Source organism: Plectropomus leopardus, chromosome 24, assembly GCF_008729295.1.
Source record: "Plectropomus leopardus isolate mb chromosome 24, YSFRI_Pleo_2.0, whole genome shotgun sequence".
NCBI classification, from domain to species: Eukaryota; Metazoa; Chordata; class Actinopteri; order Perciformes; family Serranidae; genus Plectropomus; species Plectropomus leopardus.
Window position 1 is genome coordinate 14,933,265 of NC_056486.1, and position 26,517 is coordinate 14,959,781.

Genomic DNA, 26,517 nt, shown 5'->3' on the forward strand with positions numbered 1-26,517 from the left:
CCGTATTGGCAAAAGTGTGAACGATATAATGCATAATCTGTGTCAATTTTCAGCCCTAGAAATAATTATTTACCAAATACTTGAATTAAAGAGAAAATGTATCAATACTCTTATTCATATGTGATTTCCATAGCTTTGTGGGGCATGAGTTTGTACTCTGATAACATATAAAAGATATTCACTTGTTGTATTGAGAGTCCCAACTGTTCCCTATGGCCTCACATAGTGCCTTCTGGTCACAACAAAAGCTGCTATTTTAAAAGAAACAACAAAAATATTTAATACACAATAGCTTTGCAAAGTGTGTGACTGTGCTCTCATAAAATTAAAGGATAAAGCTGTGCATTTATCACATTTAGGAATCCTAACCCTTCTTAATCAGTGATAATCAAGTCAATAAAAAATCAGATATCACTTTTTCATCACATAACATCTTATCTCAACTGAAGCTAACTCAATAATAAGAAACAGAGGTAGGAAGAAGTAGATCAGGAGCAGGAACTGCAGCTTGTGAAGTGTTCGTGTCTTCACAAATGTCACCTCTGGAGTTGAGCATGGAGAGTACCGAAGCCCTCTAGTATCAAGAAGGCCTAAACAGAATCTGATACTTAAGACTATGAACAAAACAAGATCTTGTTGTCTTGCGTGATATATATGATATTTATGTTCGGAAAATGGCGATTACCAGTTACAGTCTCTTTTAAACACACACACACACACACACACACACACACACACACACACACACACACACACACACACACACACACACACACGCTGTACAGTAAGACATCATCCAGATGTATGAATGCACCATTGATCATTGGCACAATCATATCATTAAAATGAAGCATTATCAAGGGAAGAAAATGCGTGTTCCCTGGACGGTAAAACACCGGGGTCACAGACACAAGTGAATAAAACTCCTGCTGTCAAGCAGACAGGATGCCACAAGATTAAAGCGATGCCTGTAGCAATATCCTACACATACATATATTAATGGGGGTGCATTTTATGACTCTAAAAATAGAAGGTTATTGTCTTGTATGGAGGAGAACTCAATGCTGTGCTGCCAACAACGCCGCCTCAGCCTACAGAGCAGAGAGCCGGGGATGACGGTGTGTGTGCAGAGCACCGGAGAAAAAACACCAACCATCAGGGACAGTGTGATAATAACATCCAAAACACAGCAGGACGCATAACGAGCAACATTATTGTGAAAGGACAAGATAAACAATAAAGTCCTTTGTACACAAAATTCAAGACTTAGTTAATGAATTAAAGACTTTTAAGACCATGCAGGAACCCTGTATAAAGTGAAACTATCTATGTTATTCAGCAGATGCAGAATTGCAGCACAGAGAAGCAGGAGTCAGATTTCATTTATCGTAACAAGAGTAATAAGGCTTGACCGACAAGACGACGGCAGAGGATTTGGTGTCAAAGAGGGGGAATCCTAAACTGTTGCCCGATTTGCCTCTCCTGATGGTGTGCCCCTGTTTGAAATCCAGTGTCACACAGTCTGAAAACACAGATGAAGCCATTTTTTTTTTGCCGGCGGAGGAGGTTAGATAAAAGCAGATGGTGCAACACACCAAATTAGCAACAATAGCTAGAATTTGCGTGTCAAGGTTAACCAACGTTAAACGTCGATGCAAAAGATTCCTGCAGATTTATTTTGGCCTCAAAAGCAAATCCAGTGATTATGGTGAGCCTGTTACGATAAATAGATTTTGTTTTGACTGGACCTCTGGTGCATTTTCTCTCTATCTATCCGGGCAGAAATATGTAAGGGATAACTTCTGACGATGAAGAGATGGTTCTTATAGTAAAAGCTTGTCGTTTTGAGCTTGACTTTCTGGGCTGAAGCTGTAGAGGTGATTACAGAGGTGATGTCTGAGAAATGAGTCTAATCATTAAGTGGGAGACAGATTTTCGAGATGAAAAAGTTGACCAGGCAGCTCCTTTTCAGGCATAATTGGTGACAGCATGATATGAAAATGTCTTGTATCTTGGAAGGGGTCGTACCAATGAACAGAGAGGCTTGGGCAGAAAGTAGAGACATTATTGGATAAACATTATGTGTCTGCCTTCAGTATTGGTGATGTAAGGATGCATGTTGCCATTTTGCCATCTTTTATAAATGACTGCTTCTCTCCAGTGATTATAGCTACAACACTCTGGATTGTTCCGCGTCAGGAAAGTCGTACATCTGTCCACATGCCCTCTGAGGACCAATACATGCCGGGTAAAAAGCACCCCAAGTAGACTGATACGCAGCCATAGACAATATACTGTATGTGAAAACATCTTGGGATATACTACTTAGGGATTTTCAGAGATCTGTCCATACACAATCTAGGATCCTGCAGGATGGTGCAATTAAAATGAAGAAGCGGCTGAACATAGCATAACCTTGTACATCTCCCTACTTGACAGCCTTTTGTGGTCGAACACTCTCTGACTGTCCATCAAACTGTAAAGCTTCTCGGGGAAAGACGAGGCAGTGGGAGACCAGTTAATTAGTCTGCTCGGTGAGGAGGAGAGGGACGAGTAAGAAAGTCAAGGCTCAGATGTCAAAAGTCCAGATGTGTCGCTAGGTATGCAGACCTTTCGAGTTTTAATTCACAGTTTCATCTTCACCCATCATGAACGCCTTTTAAATTACCCCCGGGTTAAGGGTTAAAACTAAGATTGAAGGAGATAACACCTTTTTCCATCTAGCTTGCGCTCCATGAAAATGGCACCTTTTTTTTTTTTTTGCACCTAATGAAGCAGTGCATGGAGTCACTGAAGCATCCATGTTTAGTCTGAGATGATAGGCAAATGATTTCAAGACACATAAAAGAGCCATAAAGTGGTTAATGAAGCAATTTTGTCAAGTCAAAGACAAATGATTTTCAATTTTTATAATTACTGTCATGCATGGTGTGCATTGACAATTTTACGCAGACTGGAGTTTATATGAAAAAAAATCTTTGCCGGAAAGGTACTCCAGAGGGATGAGTAATCTTAGTTGCAGAGGCAAATCTCACAAGATAATAAAGATATTTAACAAGACCGGAGAAAACCAGTTACTATTTTCATTTCTTCTTATAAGTAGATTAGGTGGAGATAATTATAAACAAAAAAGTCATGCACACTGTCTTAAACATTTGCGACTGTAAGAGATGAATTGGGAACAAGGTTTCAGCACAAAGACGGAGAGAGGATCTTAAACAGGTTGGATGACCCAAGTGGACCGATCAAGTAATGTATGCAAAACATGACATTTCTCCTGTTAATGTTTTGCAGCATTGAAAAAGTCACCTTTTTTTGATCTTTCCCTTTTACAGACCCTGAAAATACTTCTTAATGTGAAGAAACAATACAATTAATTGTTTTTCCATTCTCTATTTAGAACTTAAAAAACAAAACAGTAAAATATCCTCTACATTTTTTGTAGTTTCTCTTACATACTATGTTAGACTTATCTTAAAAGAACCCTTTTATTTAAATTTTTTTTTTTGCTGTAATTTTATTGCTCATATTTTGTAATTTTTCTCCAATCACAAGTTCTCTATTTTCATGTCTAGGGACAGATTCTAAGACACAGTTTTTCAAGCTCCAATCATATTTTAATTAGATACTGAAAATATTGGTCAATGTTCTGACAATGTTTATCTCAGATTGGTAGCTTTTCTCCATTTTAACTATGTGCATTGTAAGCTATGCATAATGTGCATTTTATATATGATTGTCTACATATTTAAGTAAGGGGGCAATGGTGGCATTAGACTATGTGATGCTTGATTTCTGGGTGATGTGAAATATCAATATACAATATCATTTTTGATACTACATGGAAAAAAATGACATTAAGGGGAAAAAAAAGACTTCTTTTTTTGTAAGCTGCAGGGAAAACAGAGTGACTTTAGTAAACATTATAATAATAGAGAGCGAGAAAGTACATCTGGCATAACTGTGTATCCATTCTGCAGAAAATGCATATTAAAACCATTTCAAATATTCACAGTCAATATGTATTGATATACCTATATTTTTGACAACACTCTGATTGGTCCACATGGGTAATCCAGCCTCTTCTATCGTCTTGAAAAATAGCTCAACTCTCTCAAATAACTCTCTACCAAAACGTTTCCAATAAATCTCTGAGAACTGCAAGTTTTTTGGACAGTTTTTGGGAGTTCTTTGCTCTGCAATTGTTGGTCTGTGGTCTATCTGACACATCTATCTACCCACAGGTATAAAATTGTTTTGCTTTTTTTGTGAAAGTAATAACAAAAAGTGTCTTCTTCCTTCTCTTTTGGTGCTCCTCCAGATTCTCTAAAAACAGCAGAGGATTTGCCCTCTTCTGCAGAATTTCAAACCTAAGACTGCTGCTTTATGCGAAATATCAATGCCAGCATGCCAACATGCTCGGAATAACAATGCTAACATGCTGGTGTTAAGTAGGTTTACTGTTAACCATCTTAGTTTAGACTGTTGCTATCATTTACTTATTATGACTAAACACAACGTACATCTGAGTCTGCTGAGAGTTTCATTAGTTTTGCAGGTATTGGGTAATAAATCGAAGTATTGGACAAACTTAAATTTGGACTTGAGTCAAGTCATGGCCATCCATTCAATAGCTGCTAAGCTCTTAGGTGTTTTTTCCGTTTTTTTCAGTGGACAGTCAACAGAGGGAGCTGCATATGAAAATTCATCATGTCATCCATCTGGGTTTCCCCCTTGAGGCCTAAACAAGAGCAGATATCAACTCTATTTTTTTGGTGTTCCCGGGCTCCTACGTGTTCACTTCCTGACAGCTTTTGTCCGGCAGATTTTCCGCAGTATCAAACAGCCCGCTGATGAGAGGCTTTGACTGAAGCCTTTTTCTAAAGTGAGAAGTGAAAGAGAGGGGCTGTGCGCAGTTCAGAGGGTTGTCCAGGAAGACATTACAATATCAGAGAATGAATGAAACGTGGCCTTTTCCTATCTGCTGACACTTTCATGTGCTGACAGATGTGCACCGCAGACATCGGCGGTTGAGAGGAGCGTTTTGTGATTATGACGAATCAAAAGGGAGATGTGGCTGCAGATGGTAAAGATTTATTAAGATCAAAGTGACACCTGTACGCCTTCTTTATCTGATTTATTCATGACTTACCCGTTCTAGTTTTCTCTTTACTATAATTGCGCTTCTCCCCTCGGTTCACTTCATTTCATTTTATGGTTTTATTCATCTGATTCACTGATAAAGAGTCTATACTTCATAATCTCCAGAGATTTTTTATGTAACACATTCATTGTACTTTACTGCATTTATATTTAAAGCTACAAAGTGTTTTATAGAATATGTTGTCTGCAGTTAGATACTGACAGATGCTTCCAGCCCTTTGAATTTTGTTGAAAAATTCCCTTAAGTCAATGTTTTCATCAGTTTCTTTGCACTTTACTCAGTCACTACTTTTCTTTGAGATGCCATCAATCCAGGCACTCGAGAGAGCCCTGATCGTTTTTCTTTCTGTGCCAGAAAAACTAAACATTTCTGATCAGAAAACAGCCGCGTACACAGCCTGGAGCAGCATAAAATGTCTTACAATTGTCATATTACAGCATATTTAATAATGTTTATTTGGCAAAGTGTAATTTGCAAAATGCCTCCTGGAAAAACAGTCTTTGTGTTGATGTGTGCTGTCCATAGTACGCTGTGCTGTATTCCTATGAGGCCCAGCTGTTACTACACATATCAATATGCACTGAGTTATTGTGTAAACTATCAATATGTCAACAGGACAGCTTGGGAAGGTCTTGTTGAAAGCCTCCCCTCAAGTAAACAGGATGGCTATAGTATTTAAAGAAAGTACTGTTTTGAAATGTCAGACGTGCAGCAGCTATCTAGTCCAACTGGTCTGACTGGCCTCACTCTGCAAACTATTGAGAACTAATAATTTTCTTCTGTGGGGAAGACATGAATTTGAGAGCATGCCATGTTTGAGTGCAGTGTATTTTGCTAAATTAATCAATTTAATTCTCCAGGATAAACACTTTTTTGTGCTCTATAACTCCATGCCTCAGGTTTCGACCATAGACTGTACAAAATAATGAACGGGCTACCATGATGTCACCCATTGGTTTGTGGACTCCTGTGATGAAGCCTTGAGTTTGAGTTGCCACTTTGGATTTTTGGAGCCAAAAGTGAACGTATTTGGACAACCTTAACCCTAACACTAGCTGCTAGCTTGGTTAGCTAAGTGAATTTACAGCAATGGTGAACAGTGATAATGCTAATGCTTACTATTGCTCGCATAAACAGGCCTATAACCATAAACACAACCTGTGCTTACAAGAAAAACCTGAATATTCAACTCCTCAAATGGTCTTTTAGTACAACCAAACACTGAGCATGGCTTTTTAGGTCACCAAAATGTAGCTAAGTTACCTTAGCGCTGTTGTCGCTTTGGTACTGTCTTGTCAATGGACAGCATCAACCGGTCACTCAAAGCAGACATGATTTTAATTACGCGTGACTCTAAGCCTTAATATTATTTAACAGGTGAGTTATATGAAAAGTCATATAAAAATTGTACAGTGATCCTGAATGAAAAAACAAGCTTTAAAGACAAACTCTGTCATTAGCCGTTGCTGGAGGCATTATGTTTTCAGATTGTCTGTCCATCAGGTTTTCCCATCTTTGTGAAAATCATATCTCAAGAATGCCTTGAGCGCAGTTCTTCAAATTTGGCAAACAGTTACTTGGACTCAACAATGAAACTATTAGATTTAGGCAGTCAAACGTCAAAGGGCACGGTCACTGTGACCTTGCATTCGTCTTATTCTTGAGAAGATGATATCTCAAGAACACCTTGAGGAAGTTTCATCGAACTTGGCACAAGCATCCACTTAAAGTTTCAGCCCCTGAGATTGCCTCTTGACAGGGCATGTGTTGAGTAAAAAACAATGATATCTCTGACTCTGCTGCACCTATTTGGATTCTTTAAATAAAACTGTCCATCACGAGTCTGACAATGTCAAAACACCATGACGGCATTTGCAGAAAGTATTTCAATATAAAGTTTGTAGAAATGCATCAGCAAAAATACCCTGAATGGTAAATAAAAACAGTAGGTACAGCAAGTGCAGAGGAAGGTTAAACCACAGGGAGCTGAGCAGCCTGCAGGGAGAAGCAGCAGAGCTGGGATGCTGCAGTGCCTTTTGCCAGACACCACAAGTATTAAGAGTGCTGTTGGATGGGTCAACCATCTGCAGGGCCTCCAGCACACCTCCAACAAATGCAGTTTTTCAGCCAGTAGTGAGATATTGTGTATGGTTTGTATGGTTTTTGTGGATGACTGACGTTATGATTCAACTCCTTATCCTTTCTGTGTGTTGTTTTTGTTTTTCCACTACGGCTATTTTTCAGGTATGTGCTCCTGCTCTTCACTCTGTTCTTCATCCCAGGAGTGGTGATGATTGTAGCCTACGGTCTGATCTCCAGAGAGCTCTACCGAGGCATTCAGTTTGAGCTGGGCCAGAGCAGAGAGACCACCGGTGAGATCTGTCAGAAATTCAATCCAAACTTCAACAGGCTGTTGTTCACAGTGATTTAAATCATACTGTGGCTAAAAACATTCATTCTACTTTTTTTTTTTTTAGATCAGCATGGGAGTTATATTAGACAGCAGCTACAGCAGGTGTTATCAAAAGGCTGGTAAAACAGGCCAACTGCCAGTAATAACACAATTAAATTCCAATTACAATATACCTGTTTGAATGTATTTTTTAGCATTTTAATGTTATGCAAGGCAAACAGCATAACTGTGAAGATTTGCTTGTTTTGCCTAAAGCAGAGTATGACATATTTTGTGGCTTCCTACAGGTTCTGCACCTGTTACACCTAAAAATACACTTCTCAGTTGTCCTCATACCAACCCTAGTTGTTTTCACACGTTTCAAATATCTCCGTGGCTTTGCGGCTGCTTTTTCTGACAGAGAAGGATAGCTCTGTCAGACACACCCGAAGTATGGTCCCTTTCGGGTGAATATAACTGCTAGTTGCTGTGTGCATCAGGAGAACCAGTTTCCATGGAGTCTTGTGTGTGATTCATCAAGGTTGTGACGATCTCAAATCTGAAATAGCCTTTCTGTAGAAACTGTTAATCAATTTCTAAACATAGTGTTGTATTTCTTCTACTGTAGCCGTTCCTCTTATACATATTGGTCATTGTTTGAACCACCAAATCTCTCCAAATTTAAACTTTCCGACACTCCACAGGCCAGAAGAACGGTGTTGGAAGAACTGTCGCAGGGTCCAATGATGACGACGATGGTTGCTACATCCAGGTGTCTAAAAAACCCTCCTCTGCCGTGGAGCTCCCCACCCTCTCTGCCTCGTCTGGTGCTGTCCAGGCCAAAACTGAGCGCGCCCGCAGCAACACCTCAGAGGCCAAGCTGCAGGCCAAGAGGAGAGTCATCCGCATGCTGATGGTGATCGTAGCGCTCTTCTTCATCTGCTGGATGCCCTTGTACTCAGCCAACACCTGGAGGGCCTTTGACATGAAGTCAGCCTCCAAAGCCCTCTCAGGAGCGCCCATCTCCTTCATCCACCTGTTGTCCTACACCTCGGCGTGCGTCAACCCCATCATTTACTGCTTCATGAACACACGCTTCCGTAAGGCCCTGCTGTCCACCTTCGCCTGCTGCTGCCGCAACCGGTTCTGTTGCTGGTGGTGCAAGAGGAAGGAGGGAGGAGAGGACGGCATCACTGCCACCTCCATGGCCACGTCGATGGCCACGTCCATGTCCAAGTTCAGCTACACCACCGTCAGCACCACCGGCACCTGCTGAGCCGGGAGGAGGGCTGGGTGGTCACATCAGTGGCTGTCGGGGCAGCGGTTGCTGCGTGCACCATCTGCTTTTTTCAATCTCGTTTTTCACCCTTCATCTTAATATGCTATGAGTCATGAGCTGAGTAATCCCTGCCCTCATTTATGAGGCCTTTTTTAAAAGGTCTCCTTCAAATTCTGTGTGCATGGTTGCAGAATGTGGGGCGGGCAAAATGCCGTTTCAGCTTGGTGACATTCTTTTTCTTCTGTTTAATTGGCAGCATCCGCTTTGTTGCATCTGAAGAGAACATCAAGTGCCTGTGCTCTTTGTGTGGCTTTGTTTGTCATGGTAGTTTGTTTACTGGTGGAGAGACATTTTAGTGATAAACTACGTCAAAAATATGGATCCTGCGTACTTGTAAATACTGTCTTTGTGTTCTAACTGTGCCAAAGGTAATTTTTTGACAGAGACATACTGTTGAACAATGAGGACTCATTACCTCAGTAATGAATCAGTATGGATTTCTGCTCCTTTTGTGTTTCATGTGGTTTCATCTTCATTGATTCAGGGCATCTCTCTCAGTTATCTGAATTATTCTGCCGAAGGGCAACTTTGCAAACAATTGGGTCCCTAATTTCTGAAATATTTAAACAGAAAATAATATTTTTATTTACACGAAAAAGGTTTCAAAGGGAAGAGTTAGTACAGCTTTTTCTGAAAAAGCGTCTTAGCTCCGACTTAGTGTTTTGCTCTTATTGAGATGTGTTACATCACTTCTTGTGGGTAAAGCATATTTTTCTGCAAATATTCAAACACCAAAACACGTCCATTCAGGCGATTTCGTCGGCTTCCAATCAATAACAGGATGCTTTCTCTTTTGAAGCATTGCTCTGTGATTCAGGCTGATAAGGCAGGTGCACCTTTACATAAACGTCTTGACGATAAACATCTGAAGACTGTAATTTACTCTTATTTCTTGGCAGGCATAAATGAGAGAGCCTGGTGTTTTCAATGAGGCAATTTTCCTGTGTTGGTCCACTCGCAGCATAACAAACTGGTATCAAACAGGCTCAGTCATGGAACTTAGATCTCCTGTTGCCACTGCTACAAATGCATGTTGAATACTGATGCACGCATTAACATCAGGATGTGAATTATTAGAGAAAGTGCAGTCAGTCCATCCATAAAAGGCGGCTCGCACCTGCTAGCTGCTCCAGCTTGCCCCTGCTACAAAAGGCACAGAAAAACTGCCTCAGTCAAACTCACCTTTTCTGCTCAATTATCTCTGTTGTGTCTTTTATGCACTCTCTCTGCCTTCTGCTGCAGTGCTGCCAATTACTCTGAGCATTACCTAAGTACAAAGACCCCTTCTCCAGGCTCAGACTAACAAGGTGTTTCTCAGGGACCCTCTCCTCTCCTGCAGTGCAAATCTCATGGCTTTGCCTTTGTAAGACTAAAGACAAACGGCTCTGCTGACGCACCACATCTGAGCCCTTCAACTCATTAATAATGGTTAGAACAAATTTGATTTAAACAGCATCTTTCATTCAGAAAAATGGAGCTCAAAGGGCACTACAATATGGAGAAAATGTTAATAAGTCAGTAATGTTAAATTCCAGATGAAATGAAAAATGCCTTTTTAACCTTTTCAGATCAATTTCCTGGCCATATTGTGTGCCTATTTAACAATTTTATTATTATAATTATATATTATTTACATTTTTCAGAAAATCAATTTCGTATTCTTATTTCAAAATCCAAATATGTTTTCTTCTTGTAAAACAAAATGTGTCATGTGCTTACCTAAGCTAATATCAACCAATCTCAACAAATACTACCATGACATCCACCCCATCAATCAATCTGCAACTTTTAGCCGCAAAGAGCTAATATTAAGTTAGCTAGTTAGTAAGAGCATGCTCCGTCAGTGTACCACTGTTTCCCTAAATATCATGATTACGGGCTTCTTGCTAGAATTTGTTCCCTTTGAGAAAAGAGGTATTTGCGACAGCTCAGATCATGCACAAGGCATTTTGCAATAGATTGCTTTTGCAACTGATATTGCATGGAGCATCTAATGGACTCTCTCTCCCTCCCTCATTGATACTATTATCCTGTTGGTGTTTCACCGTCAGCACCTTTTACACACCTATTTTTCAACAATCAGATCATATCATTCCTAACAACATGTGCCTATCTTGTCTTACTCAGAAATGCGCACAATACTGGAGCTAGATACTCATGAGATTCTTTTTCACCGGGATTTTAATACCAGAAGTTATAGAAATTAGGTGACGATAAAAGCAGAAGTGGCAAATGGCAGGCAAAACTTGCAAAGAATAATTTATTGAAATTCATGCTGAGAGTGAAATGAGAGGATACCACACACGTCTGTACACTGTACACTAAATACGACTACAGTCTGCAGCCGATACATAATGTCCTCAAAGAAATTCCAAATTCCCATGAAAAATATTCATGACTTCATTCATAAATTCAGTCAATTCTGCCAAAAATATGGACATGATAGTGTTACGGTGACTTATTTAGCACTTCATTAAGATATAAAGTAGACACTGGATTGTATCAGTTGGCTTCTGCAGTACAGAGATGTCTGGATTCGTGTTAAACAGTGTGATGTAATACTTTTGTCCTACATGCAGTGTACATTGACAGCTTAGTTCTGTCATTTCCTATCACTTTCAAGTTTGGTCCTCTTTTTCATGTCCTCCCATCGCCTAGCACTGCCTGTCCCTGCAGCCCCGCACCCACCCACCCACCACCCTGCCTTTTATCCTTTTCAGTGCGGAGGCGTACGAATACATGAATGGCAATCGAGTGTGGGTGACAGCTGAGATTTGCAGGCACAAGCGCTGTCCGAGAGCAGTTTATAGGCAGTGGCAAAGGTGGAAGCGAGTTCGCCTTGCAGACAGACAATTGGCATACAAAAATCCCCAGCAGAGCCCGACTTGTAAACACCTCGTCTGGCGGCCTTCACACTGTGTGTGCTTTTGTAATTAAAGCAGGAGACAATGAGTGATTTCCATATCTTTGCCAGCAGTTGGTGCAATGGAGAACCTTGTGGATTTAGTCTGGATTTATTTCACTGTCTGTGCATGTTCTGTTACATTATGGAACTGGAGCCTATAGTATAGTAAGCATGTTAAATTACCATAGCTGAGTAGGAATAATGAAGATAAGCCTCTTAATCCAGAGTTGGTGTTGTTTTGTATTTCAAAGCCTGTAGATGTACACCTTTACAAAATAAATCTCTGGTCTCTGGTCATGTGCATTATGAATGAACCGTGAAAAAACTTCTGGGTAACCTTGCTCACAAAAAGTTACGACAAAAGCCTCCCAGAGAAGCAGAGATTTTCCATTGAAAAGGTATGTTTTTTTTGCTGAATCTGTTTTTCAGTGCGGCTCAGTAGGCCAGCAGGTGTAGGTATCCATTATTAAAATCAGCAAAACTGCCAGTTTTAGAACTGCTACTTTCTTATATCTGTACTTTTACAGTCAAGTTTTACAAGCACACCTAAAGTACAAAGTGTATAATTCATTTCCCCAATACAGGAAATATTACGCCTGGAGCACACTGCATGCGTGAGCAGCGCATGCCTGCAACCTCGCCAAACTGTTGCATCTTGCACAATTGCAGTGTTTTTACTGGCAGCATTGTTGCTGCAACACCTCTGCAGGGCTGCCTGCAGGGATTCTATGGACAGAAACGTTGCCAGAGGGCTTTTATTTTGAAACGGAAATAGGAACATTTGAGTAAAACAGAATTATTTGTATTTTTTTCATGTTTGTGGCAGAGAAAGATGTTAAAACTGCAGTGAAAGTTGGTATGGAGTAAATATAGTTATCAAAACATCATGTTCACTGTCTGTCTCTGCTGACAACTGTGCACAACAGAAAAAAATCAGAGAGCCACCTTTTCTCTTGATCCCTTTTATCCTTATCCAAGTTAGTAGAGGACTGCACTGGTTGCTGAAAGTCTCTCGTGCACGTGCTCTGCGGGTCCAATCTTACAGAACATCCAGGTAGTTTTACGCCAGGGAAGTCAAACTTTTATTGCTTTATGCGCCACTTGACAACTTTTATAAGAATGACAGGAGCCCTGCCTCCTATGCTGTATCCAGTTCTTTTTTTAATATCCATGGTCTCTGCACTTTTAGGATAAGAAAGCAAAACCTAAAATGTTTAGTAACCTAATTTTTGCCTTAATCCAAACATAAAACCAACAGGAGACCTCACACCTAACTGTAACTTCAAACGGAGATTTGTTGTTGTTGTGATTATTGATTTATAAAGATACACTGCAGTTTTTTGCTGGCATAGCTGAAACCTGGACAGGACTTTCCTGTAGATTTTCAAATGACCTTTACCTGACTGTTGCTAAATTCTTGCATTGAAAATCATTACGTTATACTGGAAAATATGTACAACTAAATAGTGCTAAAATATAATGTCATTCAGATGGATCAAATTATATCCAACAACATCTTGATATACCGCCACACTGTTGTATGCCTCTGCAAACCAGTCAAGTTGCACTTACAGTTTACATCCATGTCTGTGAAAACATGGATGCTTCACACACATCTTCCCAAGTTTCAAGGTGGGCACCCAAGGTTCTTGCGTTATGGCCAAAAACATGTTTTATGAGGTCACTGTGACCTTGACCCTTGACCACCAGATTGTAATTATTCCTTTTTAGAGTCCACTCGTACATTTGTGCCAATTTGAGGAAACTGCCCCAAGGTTGGCTTTAGATATCGCTTTTACAAGAATGAGAGGAATGCAAAATCAACTTGACGTTTGACCACCAAAATCTAATCAGTTCAACCTTGAGTCCAAGCAAACATTTGTGCCAAATTTGACAAAATTCCCTCAAGGTTTTCTTGAGATATTGTGTTCACAGAATGAAACAGGTGAGGTCACAGAGACCTTCACCTTTGACCTGTGACCAATAAAATCTAACCAGCTCATCACTGAGTCCAGGTGAATGTACGTACAGATGTATCTACGAGCAATGTGAAAACATAATGTCTCCGGCTTTGGAGGGATAAAAAACTACTCAGATTTGGCGGGGTGTCTGTATTCTACTATCAATGTCCATATGCCAAGCCAGTTTCCAGTTACATCTGTGTGAGACCAAATAAACAAATTGTAACGTGTAATAATATATTCTGTATGCATACTTGACATGCATCAAATAAAATGATTAGCAACGTATGCATGAAGGAGCACTCAGAGCATGGGCTGACATGTTCAACTGTGCACTGCAGCGTTCTCCAAAACGGCATCTCCGCAAAAGGGTGAAGTTACCCTTAAGTTCCCTTGCTGTTTCTCGCTGCTAGAACTCAAGCTAACGAGTTGCTTGCTGCAGCTTCACATTTAGCAGTTTAGTGGTATCAGAAGTCTCGTCTAATTCTGCAAGTCTCTCTTCGGTGAGCGTGAATGCCCCCCGAAACAAACAGTCAGTGACCGAAATAATTGATTTTTACCATAACACAGTAAGTTTACAGACTCCTAAAAACAAGGTAAAAATGCCCCTCCAGAGGTGAGAAATCTAATTCTTACCCTGTCCCCAAAACAATGCCTGATGCAAATTGAAACTGAAATGAGACCGAGGCATGGGACCGAGCGCACAGTCGGTTCCTCTCTTATCTCTACCTCTCTCAACAAGAATCCCATTAGGTGCTGCAGGCGGCACACAAGGAGGAAAACAGCAAACCTCATTTGCTTCTTCCGCACACAACATATAAAACAATTTTTTGACCATCTGGGGACACAAAAGAAGTGACAGCACAAAATAAAAACTGCAGTGTCGCATTTAATAAATATCACTTTTTGACAGTGAAATAGTAACCTCCTCCTATTCATGATGATACATGGACATGTCATTTGCTGCTCATTATGATTTGGCTCTTAGTTAACCTCAATTTGGAGGATTTTCATGCTTTTGCCTCATAAAATGCTTACTTTAAAATGCTACATTTCTTAATTCCTGAAAAGTTGAGCGCTGGAAGATTGCAGATTTTCAGACAGTTGCAAACACTGACAAAGCACTCATAAGTAAATTAGAAGTTGTTTCTCAATTATTTATAATGGCTTCCTGGGGGGGACGGCTGCCAGTAAAATGTGCCACAGCCAGATTTTTTTTCTTATTTTGTTCTTCTGCAGAATAATTCATAATCGCAAAAAGTGATTTTTGTAGTGTCACCTCGGGCACAGAATGACATATTTCTGTTTTGGCCTAAAGGTTCTGCACCTGAGAACAGCAGTTGATGTGAATTGTCAAAGAACCCGTTCTCATCTGTCATGTTCATGTTTTACTCAGCCTTACAGGGTTCTTGTAAAAAGAGAAAATGTATCTGTGGTAGCTTTCTCTTCTTCCTTCTCAAACGTTGAGTTACAGGAAGAGCTGTTCTCTCACTTCTCAACACCTTCTGAGGGAGCAGCTTAAGTGTTAACATGTAAGTTAAAGTCTCAACTTCTAGGAAAAAAATACAAGTAAACAAACTGAGAAATGCCGGGGTGAGGAGCAGGCGCGGAGAGGAGGTGACGAAATCGTATATTTAGCTCTTATTAGCATTGGAAATCCTTCCCTGATGGTGAATCTGTTTGTGTTTGTGCGTCTACATGCGATAAATGTTTACCAAAGCAGTCTCCAGGTCTGCTGATTCTTTTTACATTTTGCCACATCTGGTGCCTGCTTGTGCTACATTGTAATATTCTAAAAATGTGTAATTGTCTGTTAGTTGAAACAGGACCACACTCTCACGTCTGTGAGAGGTTTTAAATGTGAGTTTATTGTTGTTTGTGAGGTTTTGCTTTCTCTGTATCTCCTGTATGATATAGTTAATAAGAAACAGTCTTGTTTGGTTCATGGTTACTGACTACACGTGCAGTATTTTTCATGCCAAATGTCCATTATTTAAAAAAATAAATAAGCATTGGGAAAAATACGATTAAGTCTGGAAGTTATGTGTGTGAGAGCATGCCTGATTTCTTCAATAGGTTTCGGGTATAAAATCTGCTCGATGATAAACAGTATATGCCTCTGGACTCATCGCTCTCCAGTGAAGTTTGAAACACTCACATCTTTAACAGAAGAGAGCCGGACTGTGAAAAAGTATTCAGCAGTAAAACATGAAAAAGGCAGATGAATAATAAAAAAATAGCAAACAATGGCAAGTCGGCTTCCCCAGCGAATACATGAATCAAAGTCCTCGGGGGATGAGAAACCCTCAGGAAGTTCAAAACTCGCATTTCACAGAGCAGGATGAGGAAGAGGCTGAATGCTCAGGAGTTATCGCCATAGCAACGCTCCTGGCCACAACTTTAATCTCTCGTCTCGAACCAAAAAACTGAGAAAATGCTTCTTTTTTTTCCAAGTTGTACTTCACAGACGCGGATCTCGACTTGTGTAAAAACAGAAGCACATTTGTTTTTTCTCAGGCTGCGCAGAAGCCCATGAGCCTTTTTAAATATTTTACATGGTCAGAGCATCCAGAGAAATATGCCATGTTTCCTGAATATTAATGATAGCTATACTGTTTACTGATGTAATGGATATCTGTTAAAGGCTGCTATCCACTCTTAGTTTGAGGAATTTCAAAACATTATTTAAAAATCAAACCTTACTGCAAATACTCATATTTCTGGTTCTATTTTTTTTTTAAATCACATAATGAGTATAAGTCAAACTTTATCTTGCTATTTTTAGAAGTACATTTCTGCCAGCGGATGCATTGATTGGCTGATGATGTCACTTACTGCTGACATTTTGACTTTTCATGGGAGAAAAAAAACCGTGCTGACATTAATGATGGCTCAGTTCAATTTAAGTGTCCCAGCCGTGACAGTGAGCCAGCAGTAACACTGTTTAACCCTTATCTATACAGGTAATCTCACTGAGACAGGGGGTCTCATTCTCGAAAGAGACAACATACAACATGAAGACAGATTAACCAATACAGTACATACAACATTTAAGTGAAAGTGCTAAACGGAAGCCAATTAAAAAAAACTAAAAAACAGGAAAAGGTTGCTTTTTCCAGTGCCCTTAAAATAATTTCAAATCCCCTAGTGGGATCAAGCTGGACAGCTTCAGATCCTGCTGTAGCGTTTTCCAGGTTGATGGGGCAGAGTAGGAAAACGCCTATTTGCCTAGCTCTACACGTACTGAGGGGACACTATAGGTGTTAATGGCCTCGGAGCGAAGGCTATGATTGTTGGCCAAGTATGGATATGTAAATGAAGACCCAATTTTGGTTTCGTATTTTAGGCCTCGTCCACACAGACATGAGCATTTTTGTTCAGCATTTGTGACACTTCACAAAGTAAAGAACGCTGCACGCTGACGTTATGAGCCAAAAATTGTGACACATTATGTGTGTAGCGAGTTTGCAGCCGGGAGAAAGCAAAAGGAGCGTGTGTCTGACAATGACAGCAACAGTGAGGCTGCAGCGACCAGAACAGAGAGTATCATGTGAAACCTAGCAGTGCAGCGTGGGTACAGTTGAGGCGGTTCCCCAAGACTCGAGCAAAGCTGACATAGTTTGCTTGCCACCTGCTGATTCAAGTGGTTAGTCCTGAAGTTAGCACGCTAAATCAGCCCCACATTGACACTGACCAGACCCTTCTTAAGGTGGACTGTTAAGTCTAAGCTGAGTCTCTCCTGAGTTAGGGAGACACTAACTGATCTCAACTCAAAATGTATTTTTATTTTGCCGTTATTAATTCTGCAATTCTTAATTTGTGTTAAATTATAGTTGTTGTGTTTTATTGACTATATTCATGTGTTATGTGAATTTGATGATGGTGTTTTCATTCATATTTATATTTCTAAGTGTAATTTAAATTGTTAAGACGTATCATATCTAATTCCAGTACAAATTTGACTTAAAAAAAAAAAAGCTGTTATTTCACCTTGTCAATCGTCTTTTTGTGCTTTATTTTGAAAAAAGCACTGGTTCATGCACGATTAGGGCACTGGTATCGTCTTAAAAGCCGTCATCACTTTGGCACTCATATCGAAATAACCAAAACAAACAATACCTTACCCTACTGTTTAATTTCACTGTCATGGCTCTCATAGTGTCTCTTCCAGAGATAAAAGCTCTAATAAACTAACTTTTGCAAACAAGGTCAAAGGGCCAGTTTCACCAAAGTTGCAGAATAAAAGCAGCATTTTGCAACATGAAACAGTTTAATAAAGCTTAGTTTAACATATCCACTAATCAAAACAAGAGCCATACATGCCATCTATGTAGGAGAGTGTGAGAAGCTTTAAAGTCTTGAAAATATATCTGCAATTTGCGCTGTTAGAACAATCAACTGAATAATACAAATCACAGCAGGAGCATATGCCCCCGAAAGTCCCTGCAGTCCTTGTTCCTCTGTCCCCTTCAGCTACGCCATCCTGGAACTCACAGTATCCCAGAACAGACAAGCACCGATTTGCTGATTTGTAATCCTTTGAAATACCTGCTTTTTATGCAAAACACCTTCAGGCTACAAAGTTGAATTCACAATCTCATCAACTTCACGCAAGCGACAGTACACTTGTGACGCATCCTAATATTTTTTCGATGTTACTCAACTATTCAACACCTGTAAGGCTGCAGAGCTCCACACTTTGCCTCAGTCATCTGTATTCTAGCCACCAATGCGTGTTCTGGGCCTTGCATGCAGAATGTGCCCATACTGTGTTGTGGATGCCATTTCCCTGCTGATTCCCTACACTATTTGTCATGGCTGCCTTCTGCCCCAGGGTTCAGTAATGGAAGTCAACAGTGGAGTGTCAAGGAAATGGACACAGCTTCTCTGCTGCACCCCGACCTCCTCACCTCTGCACCAGAGCAACACGAACAGCTCATTTATCTTCTTTCCAACCCTCTACCAGGTATTCTTAATGGCCTATCCCCGCCTTGAGCAAATAACTCTTCATCCCCTCATCTTCCTCTTCCTTCTTCCCATGTTAACCCTCAACACAAATCATAAGGAACACTGGCTTTCTCAATTGTAAAAGCCTGACCAGCAGGTTAAAGCTGTGCTCTGCCCTGTTGCTTTTATCAATGAAGGCAGGGGCTGTTGCATTTGGGACCCAAAAGAAAATACAGAGTTATACAGAGCAGCAGGGCTCTTGTGTTCAAACAGCCTAAGGAAATAAAAAGACTTTTACATTTCATTTTGTATTGTACAATAAATCCATGTGTTGCTATGGAAGTTTGCTGCATAGCTGATTCCCATTTCCAGAGGCTGGAACATAGGTATTTTCAGCCCAGTGCATGGAGCGCTTTTGTTAAGAAAGCCAGTGTAAGCCATAAAAGCCTTCAGGCTGTGAATTATTATTCTATTTTTTGCTGTACAATTCACACACCTTCCAGTGTGAGCAGAACACGGCACAGTGATGAAAGGTGCTATAAAGCTCACTGTGACCCGGGAAGCTAATTCTGATATATTAAGAGGTTTTCAATTTACCTTTAGAGTGACAGAGATCCCAAAGGTGAATGGTCCATTGTGAAAGGCGACCTTTCAGAGAGGGAGAGAAAGAAAAGGGTAAAGGAGTTGAATGAAACCTATAACACAGGTGAAGAATAAAGCATCTTAAAACCTGGTCCTGGAGCTCTTTACCAAAATGGACTGCAAAAATGCTTATAGTGCTGTTGTTTCCATTTGCTCTAAACTGTCAACCTCTAAAACAGCACACAAGCGTCAGAAATTACTGCAACCTTTAAATACATATTGTACGCAGGTCTTGAGTGACCCTGGACTTTTTATTTCATTTAATAAAAGGGATACGTCATCGAGTTTCAGCCTGCTTTGTATCATAGTATGTTAGTGCGCAAAATTCAAAAGTATTTGTGTCTTTCTGCTGAACAGGCTGCCCAGTTTTATGAAAAAGTCATCTGTCCAGCAGTGAAATACTTCTTTAAGCAGTCATCTCCTTGGTATTCCTCAAACTATTTGGCTTTAACACTGATCTGGAGTCAAAGCCAAAAATAATTTGAAAACAACTCTTACGTACCTGAGGTTCGTAAGAGTTGAATCTTATATGCACAGTGTGCTGGATGCAGGTGACAGTCTGCGTGTTGCCATGAATAAATACAGACACGATGATGAAAGTTTGTTTATATTGGCTTACTGTCACATTAACATGATGGTGCAGCACCTGGGTGACAGGATTAGTGCCGAGCAGCATGTTTTTGTGATATTGGAGGGTTTGGATGACTCTAGGAATAAAGATGCTCCTGAGGATACTGATGATCAGATCATTTCAAAGCAAAGAATGATGAAGACGGACTGATGAGTGAAAAACACATAGGCTCTGTTTACACCTGGTATTGAGATGCGTCTTGGGAGAGTAGATCACGAGTGAAAAGTGCTTAGTAAAAGTCTGAAAGCACCCAATGGATCTTCAGTGCACCTTGAGATTCGATTGCACAGACCACATGCAGAGGCAGTTTGTGATGAGTATTAAATGACAAAAAGATAACAATAATTACCTCAATGGAATTTACCTCGATAACCATTTAATAAATGTTCAATAAATCCTCCATATAATTTAACCACCTATAGAGGGGGGTGGTAATGCATCGTCAATCCCAGTTACCACCTGACATGAATCAGTCATCTTTTGGCCAGCCACTAAAGCTTACGACAACAACAACAACAACAACATTCAGCACACGCATTAAGTTTTAGTAGCCTGTGATTGTTCTGACCATCGATAACATCGCACCGTGATTTAATTTGCCACGAAACACTGGCAACAGTCGTTGTATAGTGTACTCATCTCATGCTAAAGGTAAGTTCGCACATTGGCGTGACTGACTAAATGTATTGGAAAAAGATAGTTGTAATCATTTCCCAAACTCACAACATCTTAATCTAAAAACAATATTGACGGGCAAATGACAGCAATTCAGCAGCACCATAAATGACATCTATTTTTCACAGAATGTTGATTTAATTTCTTTAAAACAAAGGACAATCCAGTGAATTACTTTATTCAAACTGAGGCTTTTGTTTGAAAAAAAAAAAAAAAGTTAATTTATTTTATGGTGGTGATAATTAAATATTACAGCACTTATTTGTAGCTAAATTCGAAAACCTCAATAGAAGCTTTAAATGCAAAAAAGGGGAAAAAATGAAAATATGCACAGTGGAAATTGTGATGTAATAGGGCACAGCTACCTTATTATAAAAATGTCGACCAAATCATGTAAATCTTTGAAAATTGTGTTTGTGTTTTGTGTTTTTGTATTTCCATTTTGTTTGCCTTATTTAAATGTGGTTGTTTTGTCTGTGATTATTCACCTTTTTTTTTTTCTTTAATTACTCGTGCCGCAGGTTAGAGTGTGTTTGTGGAGGGTAGGGCTTGAGTGGGTAGAGAAAAGTGGGCATAATTGTATAATGAACTGTCATCTGTCTAAGTAAAACAAAAAAACAAAAAAAAAAAGAACGGTACAACCCTACAAGCAATATGATTTTAGTATGTGGATTATTCTGCATTAAATAGCCTATATACACCTGGTTGCTTAAAACCTGAGGTTAAATTTATAATGATGTTAAAGCAGGGTTAAAGCAAATAGTAAACAAAAAGCTAACTGTTGCGTTTTGGTTCTCACAGTGAGTAATCGGAAACATTGCCCAAAGGGGTTTGTTGCAAAAGACAAAAAGACCGAAAGAAATCTGTGTCAAACAAACTTCCCTCACTTAAGTTAACTCAGTGAACAATCCTGACTGGCACCGACAGCAAGTGAGGCTGGCTGTAACATGACACGCAGCCTGATGAGCGGCTTTCCAAGATGCCAAAATTAAGCGATGACAACCCAGTTGTCAGTCTCGTCCTCCAGCTTTGATGACTTTAATGACTCCCATTACCAAAGAAGAATGTGCTAAAAGTGCTAGCGAGCCGTCGTGGGAGGAAAACCTTCAGGTCGACACTCCCACCTTGAACACGTCGGCCTGGAGGAGACGGATTTACCGCAACAATCCCTGATGTCCTTTTGTTTTTCAAACTTTTCTCACCACTGAGGATGAGGGGTTTTTATTTGCGAGATATGTCATATAGTTGCCAAGTAACTGAGCTGAAAAGAGCAGTTTCAACAGAACAAAATCTGACATATTCCTTATAAAAACACATGGGCTGGCTGGCATGAGAACTCTGGTGAGCTGAGAGGGGGTGGATACATTTGGAGTTAAAATTTGAAGCATATGGCTTGGAGTGCATGGGAATGAAACCCTGCATGACATGTATGGATATGGATATATGTATAAATATATTGCTCTGATTTCCCATGTCGCCAGCGCCTCAGTGCAAGACATGGACTCCCAATATGACAATATGTGGGAACATCCTCTCCCAGCAATTTTCTGCTTGCTGATGGGATTGGCCGAGAGTCTCATTTTACAAAGTAATCACTCGTCCTCTGTTATGGGAGCTAATAGTAATGGGTTTGGACTTTACTTACTTCATTTGGCGCTTGTGATGCCGGTCCGAGCCATCTTCAAGCCGGGACCAGCAGCTTGCTGTGCTTGGCAAGTGATGCGCATTAATTTCCTGCACCAGAGAGAAGTGTGAAGAAGTGTCAGTATAACAGGTTTATGCTCTCCTCTCTGGCACAGAACAGTTCGTCCCCTTTCTGTGTCAGTTATAGATTTTGTGCGTTTGAGCTGGTTCGCCAGCAAAAGACTGTTCGACCATACACTGTGTCTTCAAGATCACACTTGAACCACATCGTCGTGAGACTCTGTAGCAGCTGGGGGATGTCCTCTGGAGAAAATCTATTTCTGTGATTGACGTTTCAGGCTGGGGTCTTGAAACCAACAACAGATATGGGAACCCAATCAAATTTGAAATGAACGAATGAAATTTACTTTCAATGTTTTTTAAAGCATTTTTTTTCTGCACATGATCATTTTGCTGTTTTATGCAGCCTCAAAAAGAGCTTTGAAGTCAGAGAGAAAATGGATTCGAGTGCAGCACTGTGGGGCAGGAGAAGGGAAATAGATTTTTAAAAAAATTTAATGTGAGGAGCTCTTAGGGAGTCTATTATCCTCCGCAGTCAGCCCGACTTTGCTGTTAAAAATATCATCATTCCGCTGCATAATTAAAACAACACTTTATAATCAAGCTTAAAGCCTCTTGACTGATTCGGCATTTTTATGATCTGTGAGCAATGAAGCAGCTGTGCAGTTCCTTGTGGCGATATGGCAACAATAGATCCAAATATGAGGCTGCTTGGTGGAATATTACTCTGATTGTATTAAGCAGATTCAATTTCCAGCATTTAAAAAGTCACCAGCAGTAGAGAAGCATAAGAACATGAACAGCACACATGTAAACAAACAGCAAATGAAAAAACAACCACATTTATGGCCTGGGGTCTATTCCAGAAAGCAGGTTTAACAAACTCTGAGTGTGACCCTGAACTCTGAACTGATGAACTCCAAGATAGAACACTCAAGTTTATTTCAGCTATTTCAACAAATCCGATTTTTACTAAAATGTTTTCATAAAACATTCAAACTATGAAAACCAGTTAAAAAAAAATCCTGTTCACATTCTCCAGCTGCACCGCCATCCTGCTCGCTCAGAAATATTAATGCTATCTCAAATATTAGGCTATAGGAATTACGTTCCACCAGCGAATTACATAAATGATGGGGATATTATTCATCATCCAACGTGTCTTTTGCCTCATACTGAATTTTGAAAATTAAACTGGGATGACACATTTCGTGCAACACGCATTTTAGTGGAACTGCTCTAACGAACTGTCAGCTGTCTGCAGTGATAGGACATGTAGAGGTTTTATTCTGAGCTGAAGGTGATTTGATGCTGTGTAACTGAATCAGGGCAAAAACCGTGGTTCAAAGAAATGACTGTCAGCACATAAAAGTGTATAACAAACTAATATCTACCTAGGATTTTGATCTGACACACGGTAAAATCCGCTAATTAATGTGCTTCAAACTGTGGTTTGATCTGGACTGAATCAATGAGGAAATGAAACAAAAAATGAGTGTCTCTGTCAGAGGGAGGAGACACAGACAAACTCAGGGTTTAAAGAGGAAAACCTGCCAGTGAGCAGGTTAACTTCAAAGAGTCAGTTACCATGGTAACTTACTCAGAGTTTAAGTTACCTCTGACTGGGACTGGGTTGGCATCACCTTTGTTCCCTCTTCAAAAAGCCTATGGGATCTCCCCACTGGACTTTGGATTATTTTAGAAGCCTTCATGATACCTACACCTTTTGTCCAGCTAGCAAATCTTAAATAAACACCACTTTTTGTACATTTTAAATGCAATCACTAGAAATAAAAAGCCAACACTGGGCTATAAATGCAGTTCTTCACGGTTTAATGACTTCAGCGTAACCACAGCAACCGAACCATGTTCAGCATGATAACCTTTAATGTCCCTAACAAGCGCTGTAGTTTCATTTGGCCACTTATATGCAACCACGTTTTTTCAAGACACGTACAAGCTTCAAAATTCCCCGCTGGGGTATTTACTGACAAATTCTGTCATACAACAAAACGTGAAAATCTCTTGAACTTGTGTTAATCACAGACCTGGTTTCAGGCTTCAAATAATAAACAACAACAATGAATTCAAGATGAAGAAAATGACATGCAAAAAAGCTTATTCAGCTTATTCGGGTTGTAGGATTCATTCATGCAGCACTCTACAGTATCAGCCCTGTGAGTAGTCCCTATATCACCGAGGCTGTGTCCATAATCAGTCACTGCCTCCTCACTATATAGTGCTTTACATTTAGTGCCTATTTTTTGTCCTAAAAAATTCCCACAATGGAATGAAAAAAGTAGCTGCTACCAATGCCACACTATAGATCTTTAGAGAATTCTTGTTCTTACGTTTTTAGATTTCGTTTTAGTAGAGTTGTAGATATACATATATATTTTCTTCTTTTGTGTTGCACTTCTGTGGGCTGGGATGACACATTTAGATTTTTTATGTATGCAGATACACAAAAAAAAATGACCAAAAAATTATGCAAAAACTTCTCACGATAGAGTATAACTATTATTATATAGGAAATATCAAAGGAGTGAAGAGAGAGATGCACAGGCCATGCCTATAACATGAATTTATGTAAAAATATATTCAGTATCCAAACAACTGCAGTCTGGTGTGCTCAATTTGGGATCTTTATGTACAATTTCTCAAACCTAGCAGATACTGGGTCATGAAAATGCGTCTGGTTTGTTCGATGATATTTATTTTTAATGTAAACCACTGTCACTGGAGACAGAGTTGAGCTCAGTCAGAACAGATGAAGAAACAGTCAGAAATCTCTCGCCACGAGTGAACAACCCTGAGGAAAAAATTCCCGAGCGCTGACAAATAAATCAATATGATGGGCTGTTAGCGCATGGTATCTAAAAGTAGCTCCACCGCATTACGGGACTATTTTCTCAATAACTGATAATGAGCGTCATCATCTGGGCCTTCATTAACGTGAATATTACAGAACCAGTAATCATTACAGTGACAACATAAGGGGTCTCATTTGTCAAATGATCTCCTGTTTAATTTGTTCATGCGAGTACTCCGTGTGTAAGTTACACGAGTGACATGTATATGACTCACAAAAGCTTTCCAGCGTTATTCATGAAACTAAATTTAATTTTATCTCCATCCAGACATCAGGATGATTTTCTAATTAGGAATACCCGACTGGATAAAATAATTACTGAACACAGCTGCACACCCAACTCTATTACAAGTCTGCTGCAGAGAGTGAGCACACATCAAACAACACCAGTTCCTGCACAGTTCACACTGGGAACACCTCCGGTTTACATACACACTGATAATTGGTTGGTAATTTGATTAAGTCTTGCCTCATTTTGATTATCGTAATGAAAGTAAGGTCATAATTAGTGTTGGGAGCATAGCTGAATTCAAAGTCTCCATTTATCTGGTAAACACTGCCATCTAAGTTTTTTGTTTTAATGATGTTATGAGTTGACCCACATGTAGAGGTGGTGGAGCTAGATCTGATTATTCACAAGGGTGTTGTGTTTCCACAGAGGGCCACAAACCATCGAAAACAAATATTTACTCAGTATAAAACTCAAAAGAATACTATTGATAGCTGAGTATCAATACATTTTTCAGAGCATATAAACACTGCTCTGGATTTTAGTTGCATTTGTTTAGCTTATATATTTTTCAGTGATGTCAGTCAGTCAGTTCACACTTTGGTCCTGAAGCTGAAATATCTCAACAACTATTGGATGGCTTGCCATTACATTTTGCAGAAACATTCATAATGTGCAGAGTATGAATTCCCGTGACTTTGGTGATCCAAAAATTACCACAGTGAAGTCAAGCTAAATTTAACTGATGCTTATTCATCAATATTCATTGAAAGTCTCCAGAGATAACTTTTTTGTTTTAACAATTAATTCTGAATTTCATGCTGATTGCACATTGTAATGTCTTGGAGCGATGAAAAAAAAAAAAAAGGTAAAATTGGTTTGCTACAAGCCCATCTTTCACTGTGTAATTCTGCCTGCCTCCTAGTATGATCTCCCGGAAAAAAATGATCAAATTACGGCACAAAAGGAAGTGTGTCAACCATTGTTCTTCAAAAACAGAAATAGAAGTGTGCTACTTGTTTTCCCAGGTCCAAAGCTTGCTATCTGCAGCAGGGA

General features: G+C 39.8%; 1 protein-coding gene across 1 annotated transcript in view; it reads left to right on the top strand.

Annotated features, from left to right (window-relative positions):
- The window catches only part of cckbra (cholecystokinin B receptor a), a 43,290-nt gene extending 29,881 nt beyond the window's left edge, over positions 1–13,409 (top strand). The window contains exons 4-5 of the mRNA XM_042512915.1: positions 7,409–7,536; positions 8,261–13,409. Coding sequence (XP_042368849.1) covers positions 7,409–7,536; positions 8,261–8,832 — 700 coding nt within the window. The 3' untranslated portion in view covers positions 8,833–13,409. The remainder of the gene's footprint in view (positions 1–7,408; positions 7,537–8,260) is intronic.
- The last annotated feature ends 13,108 nt before the right edge of the window (positions 13,410–26,517 follow it).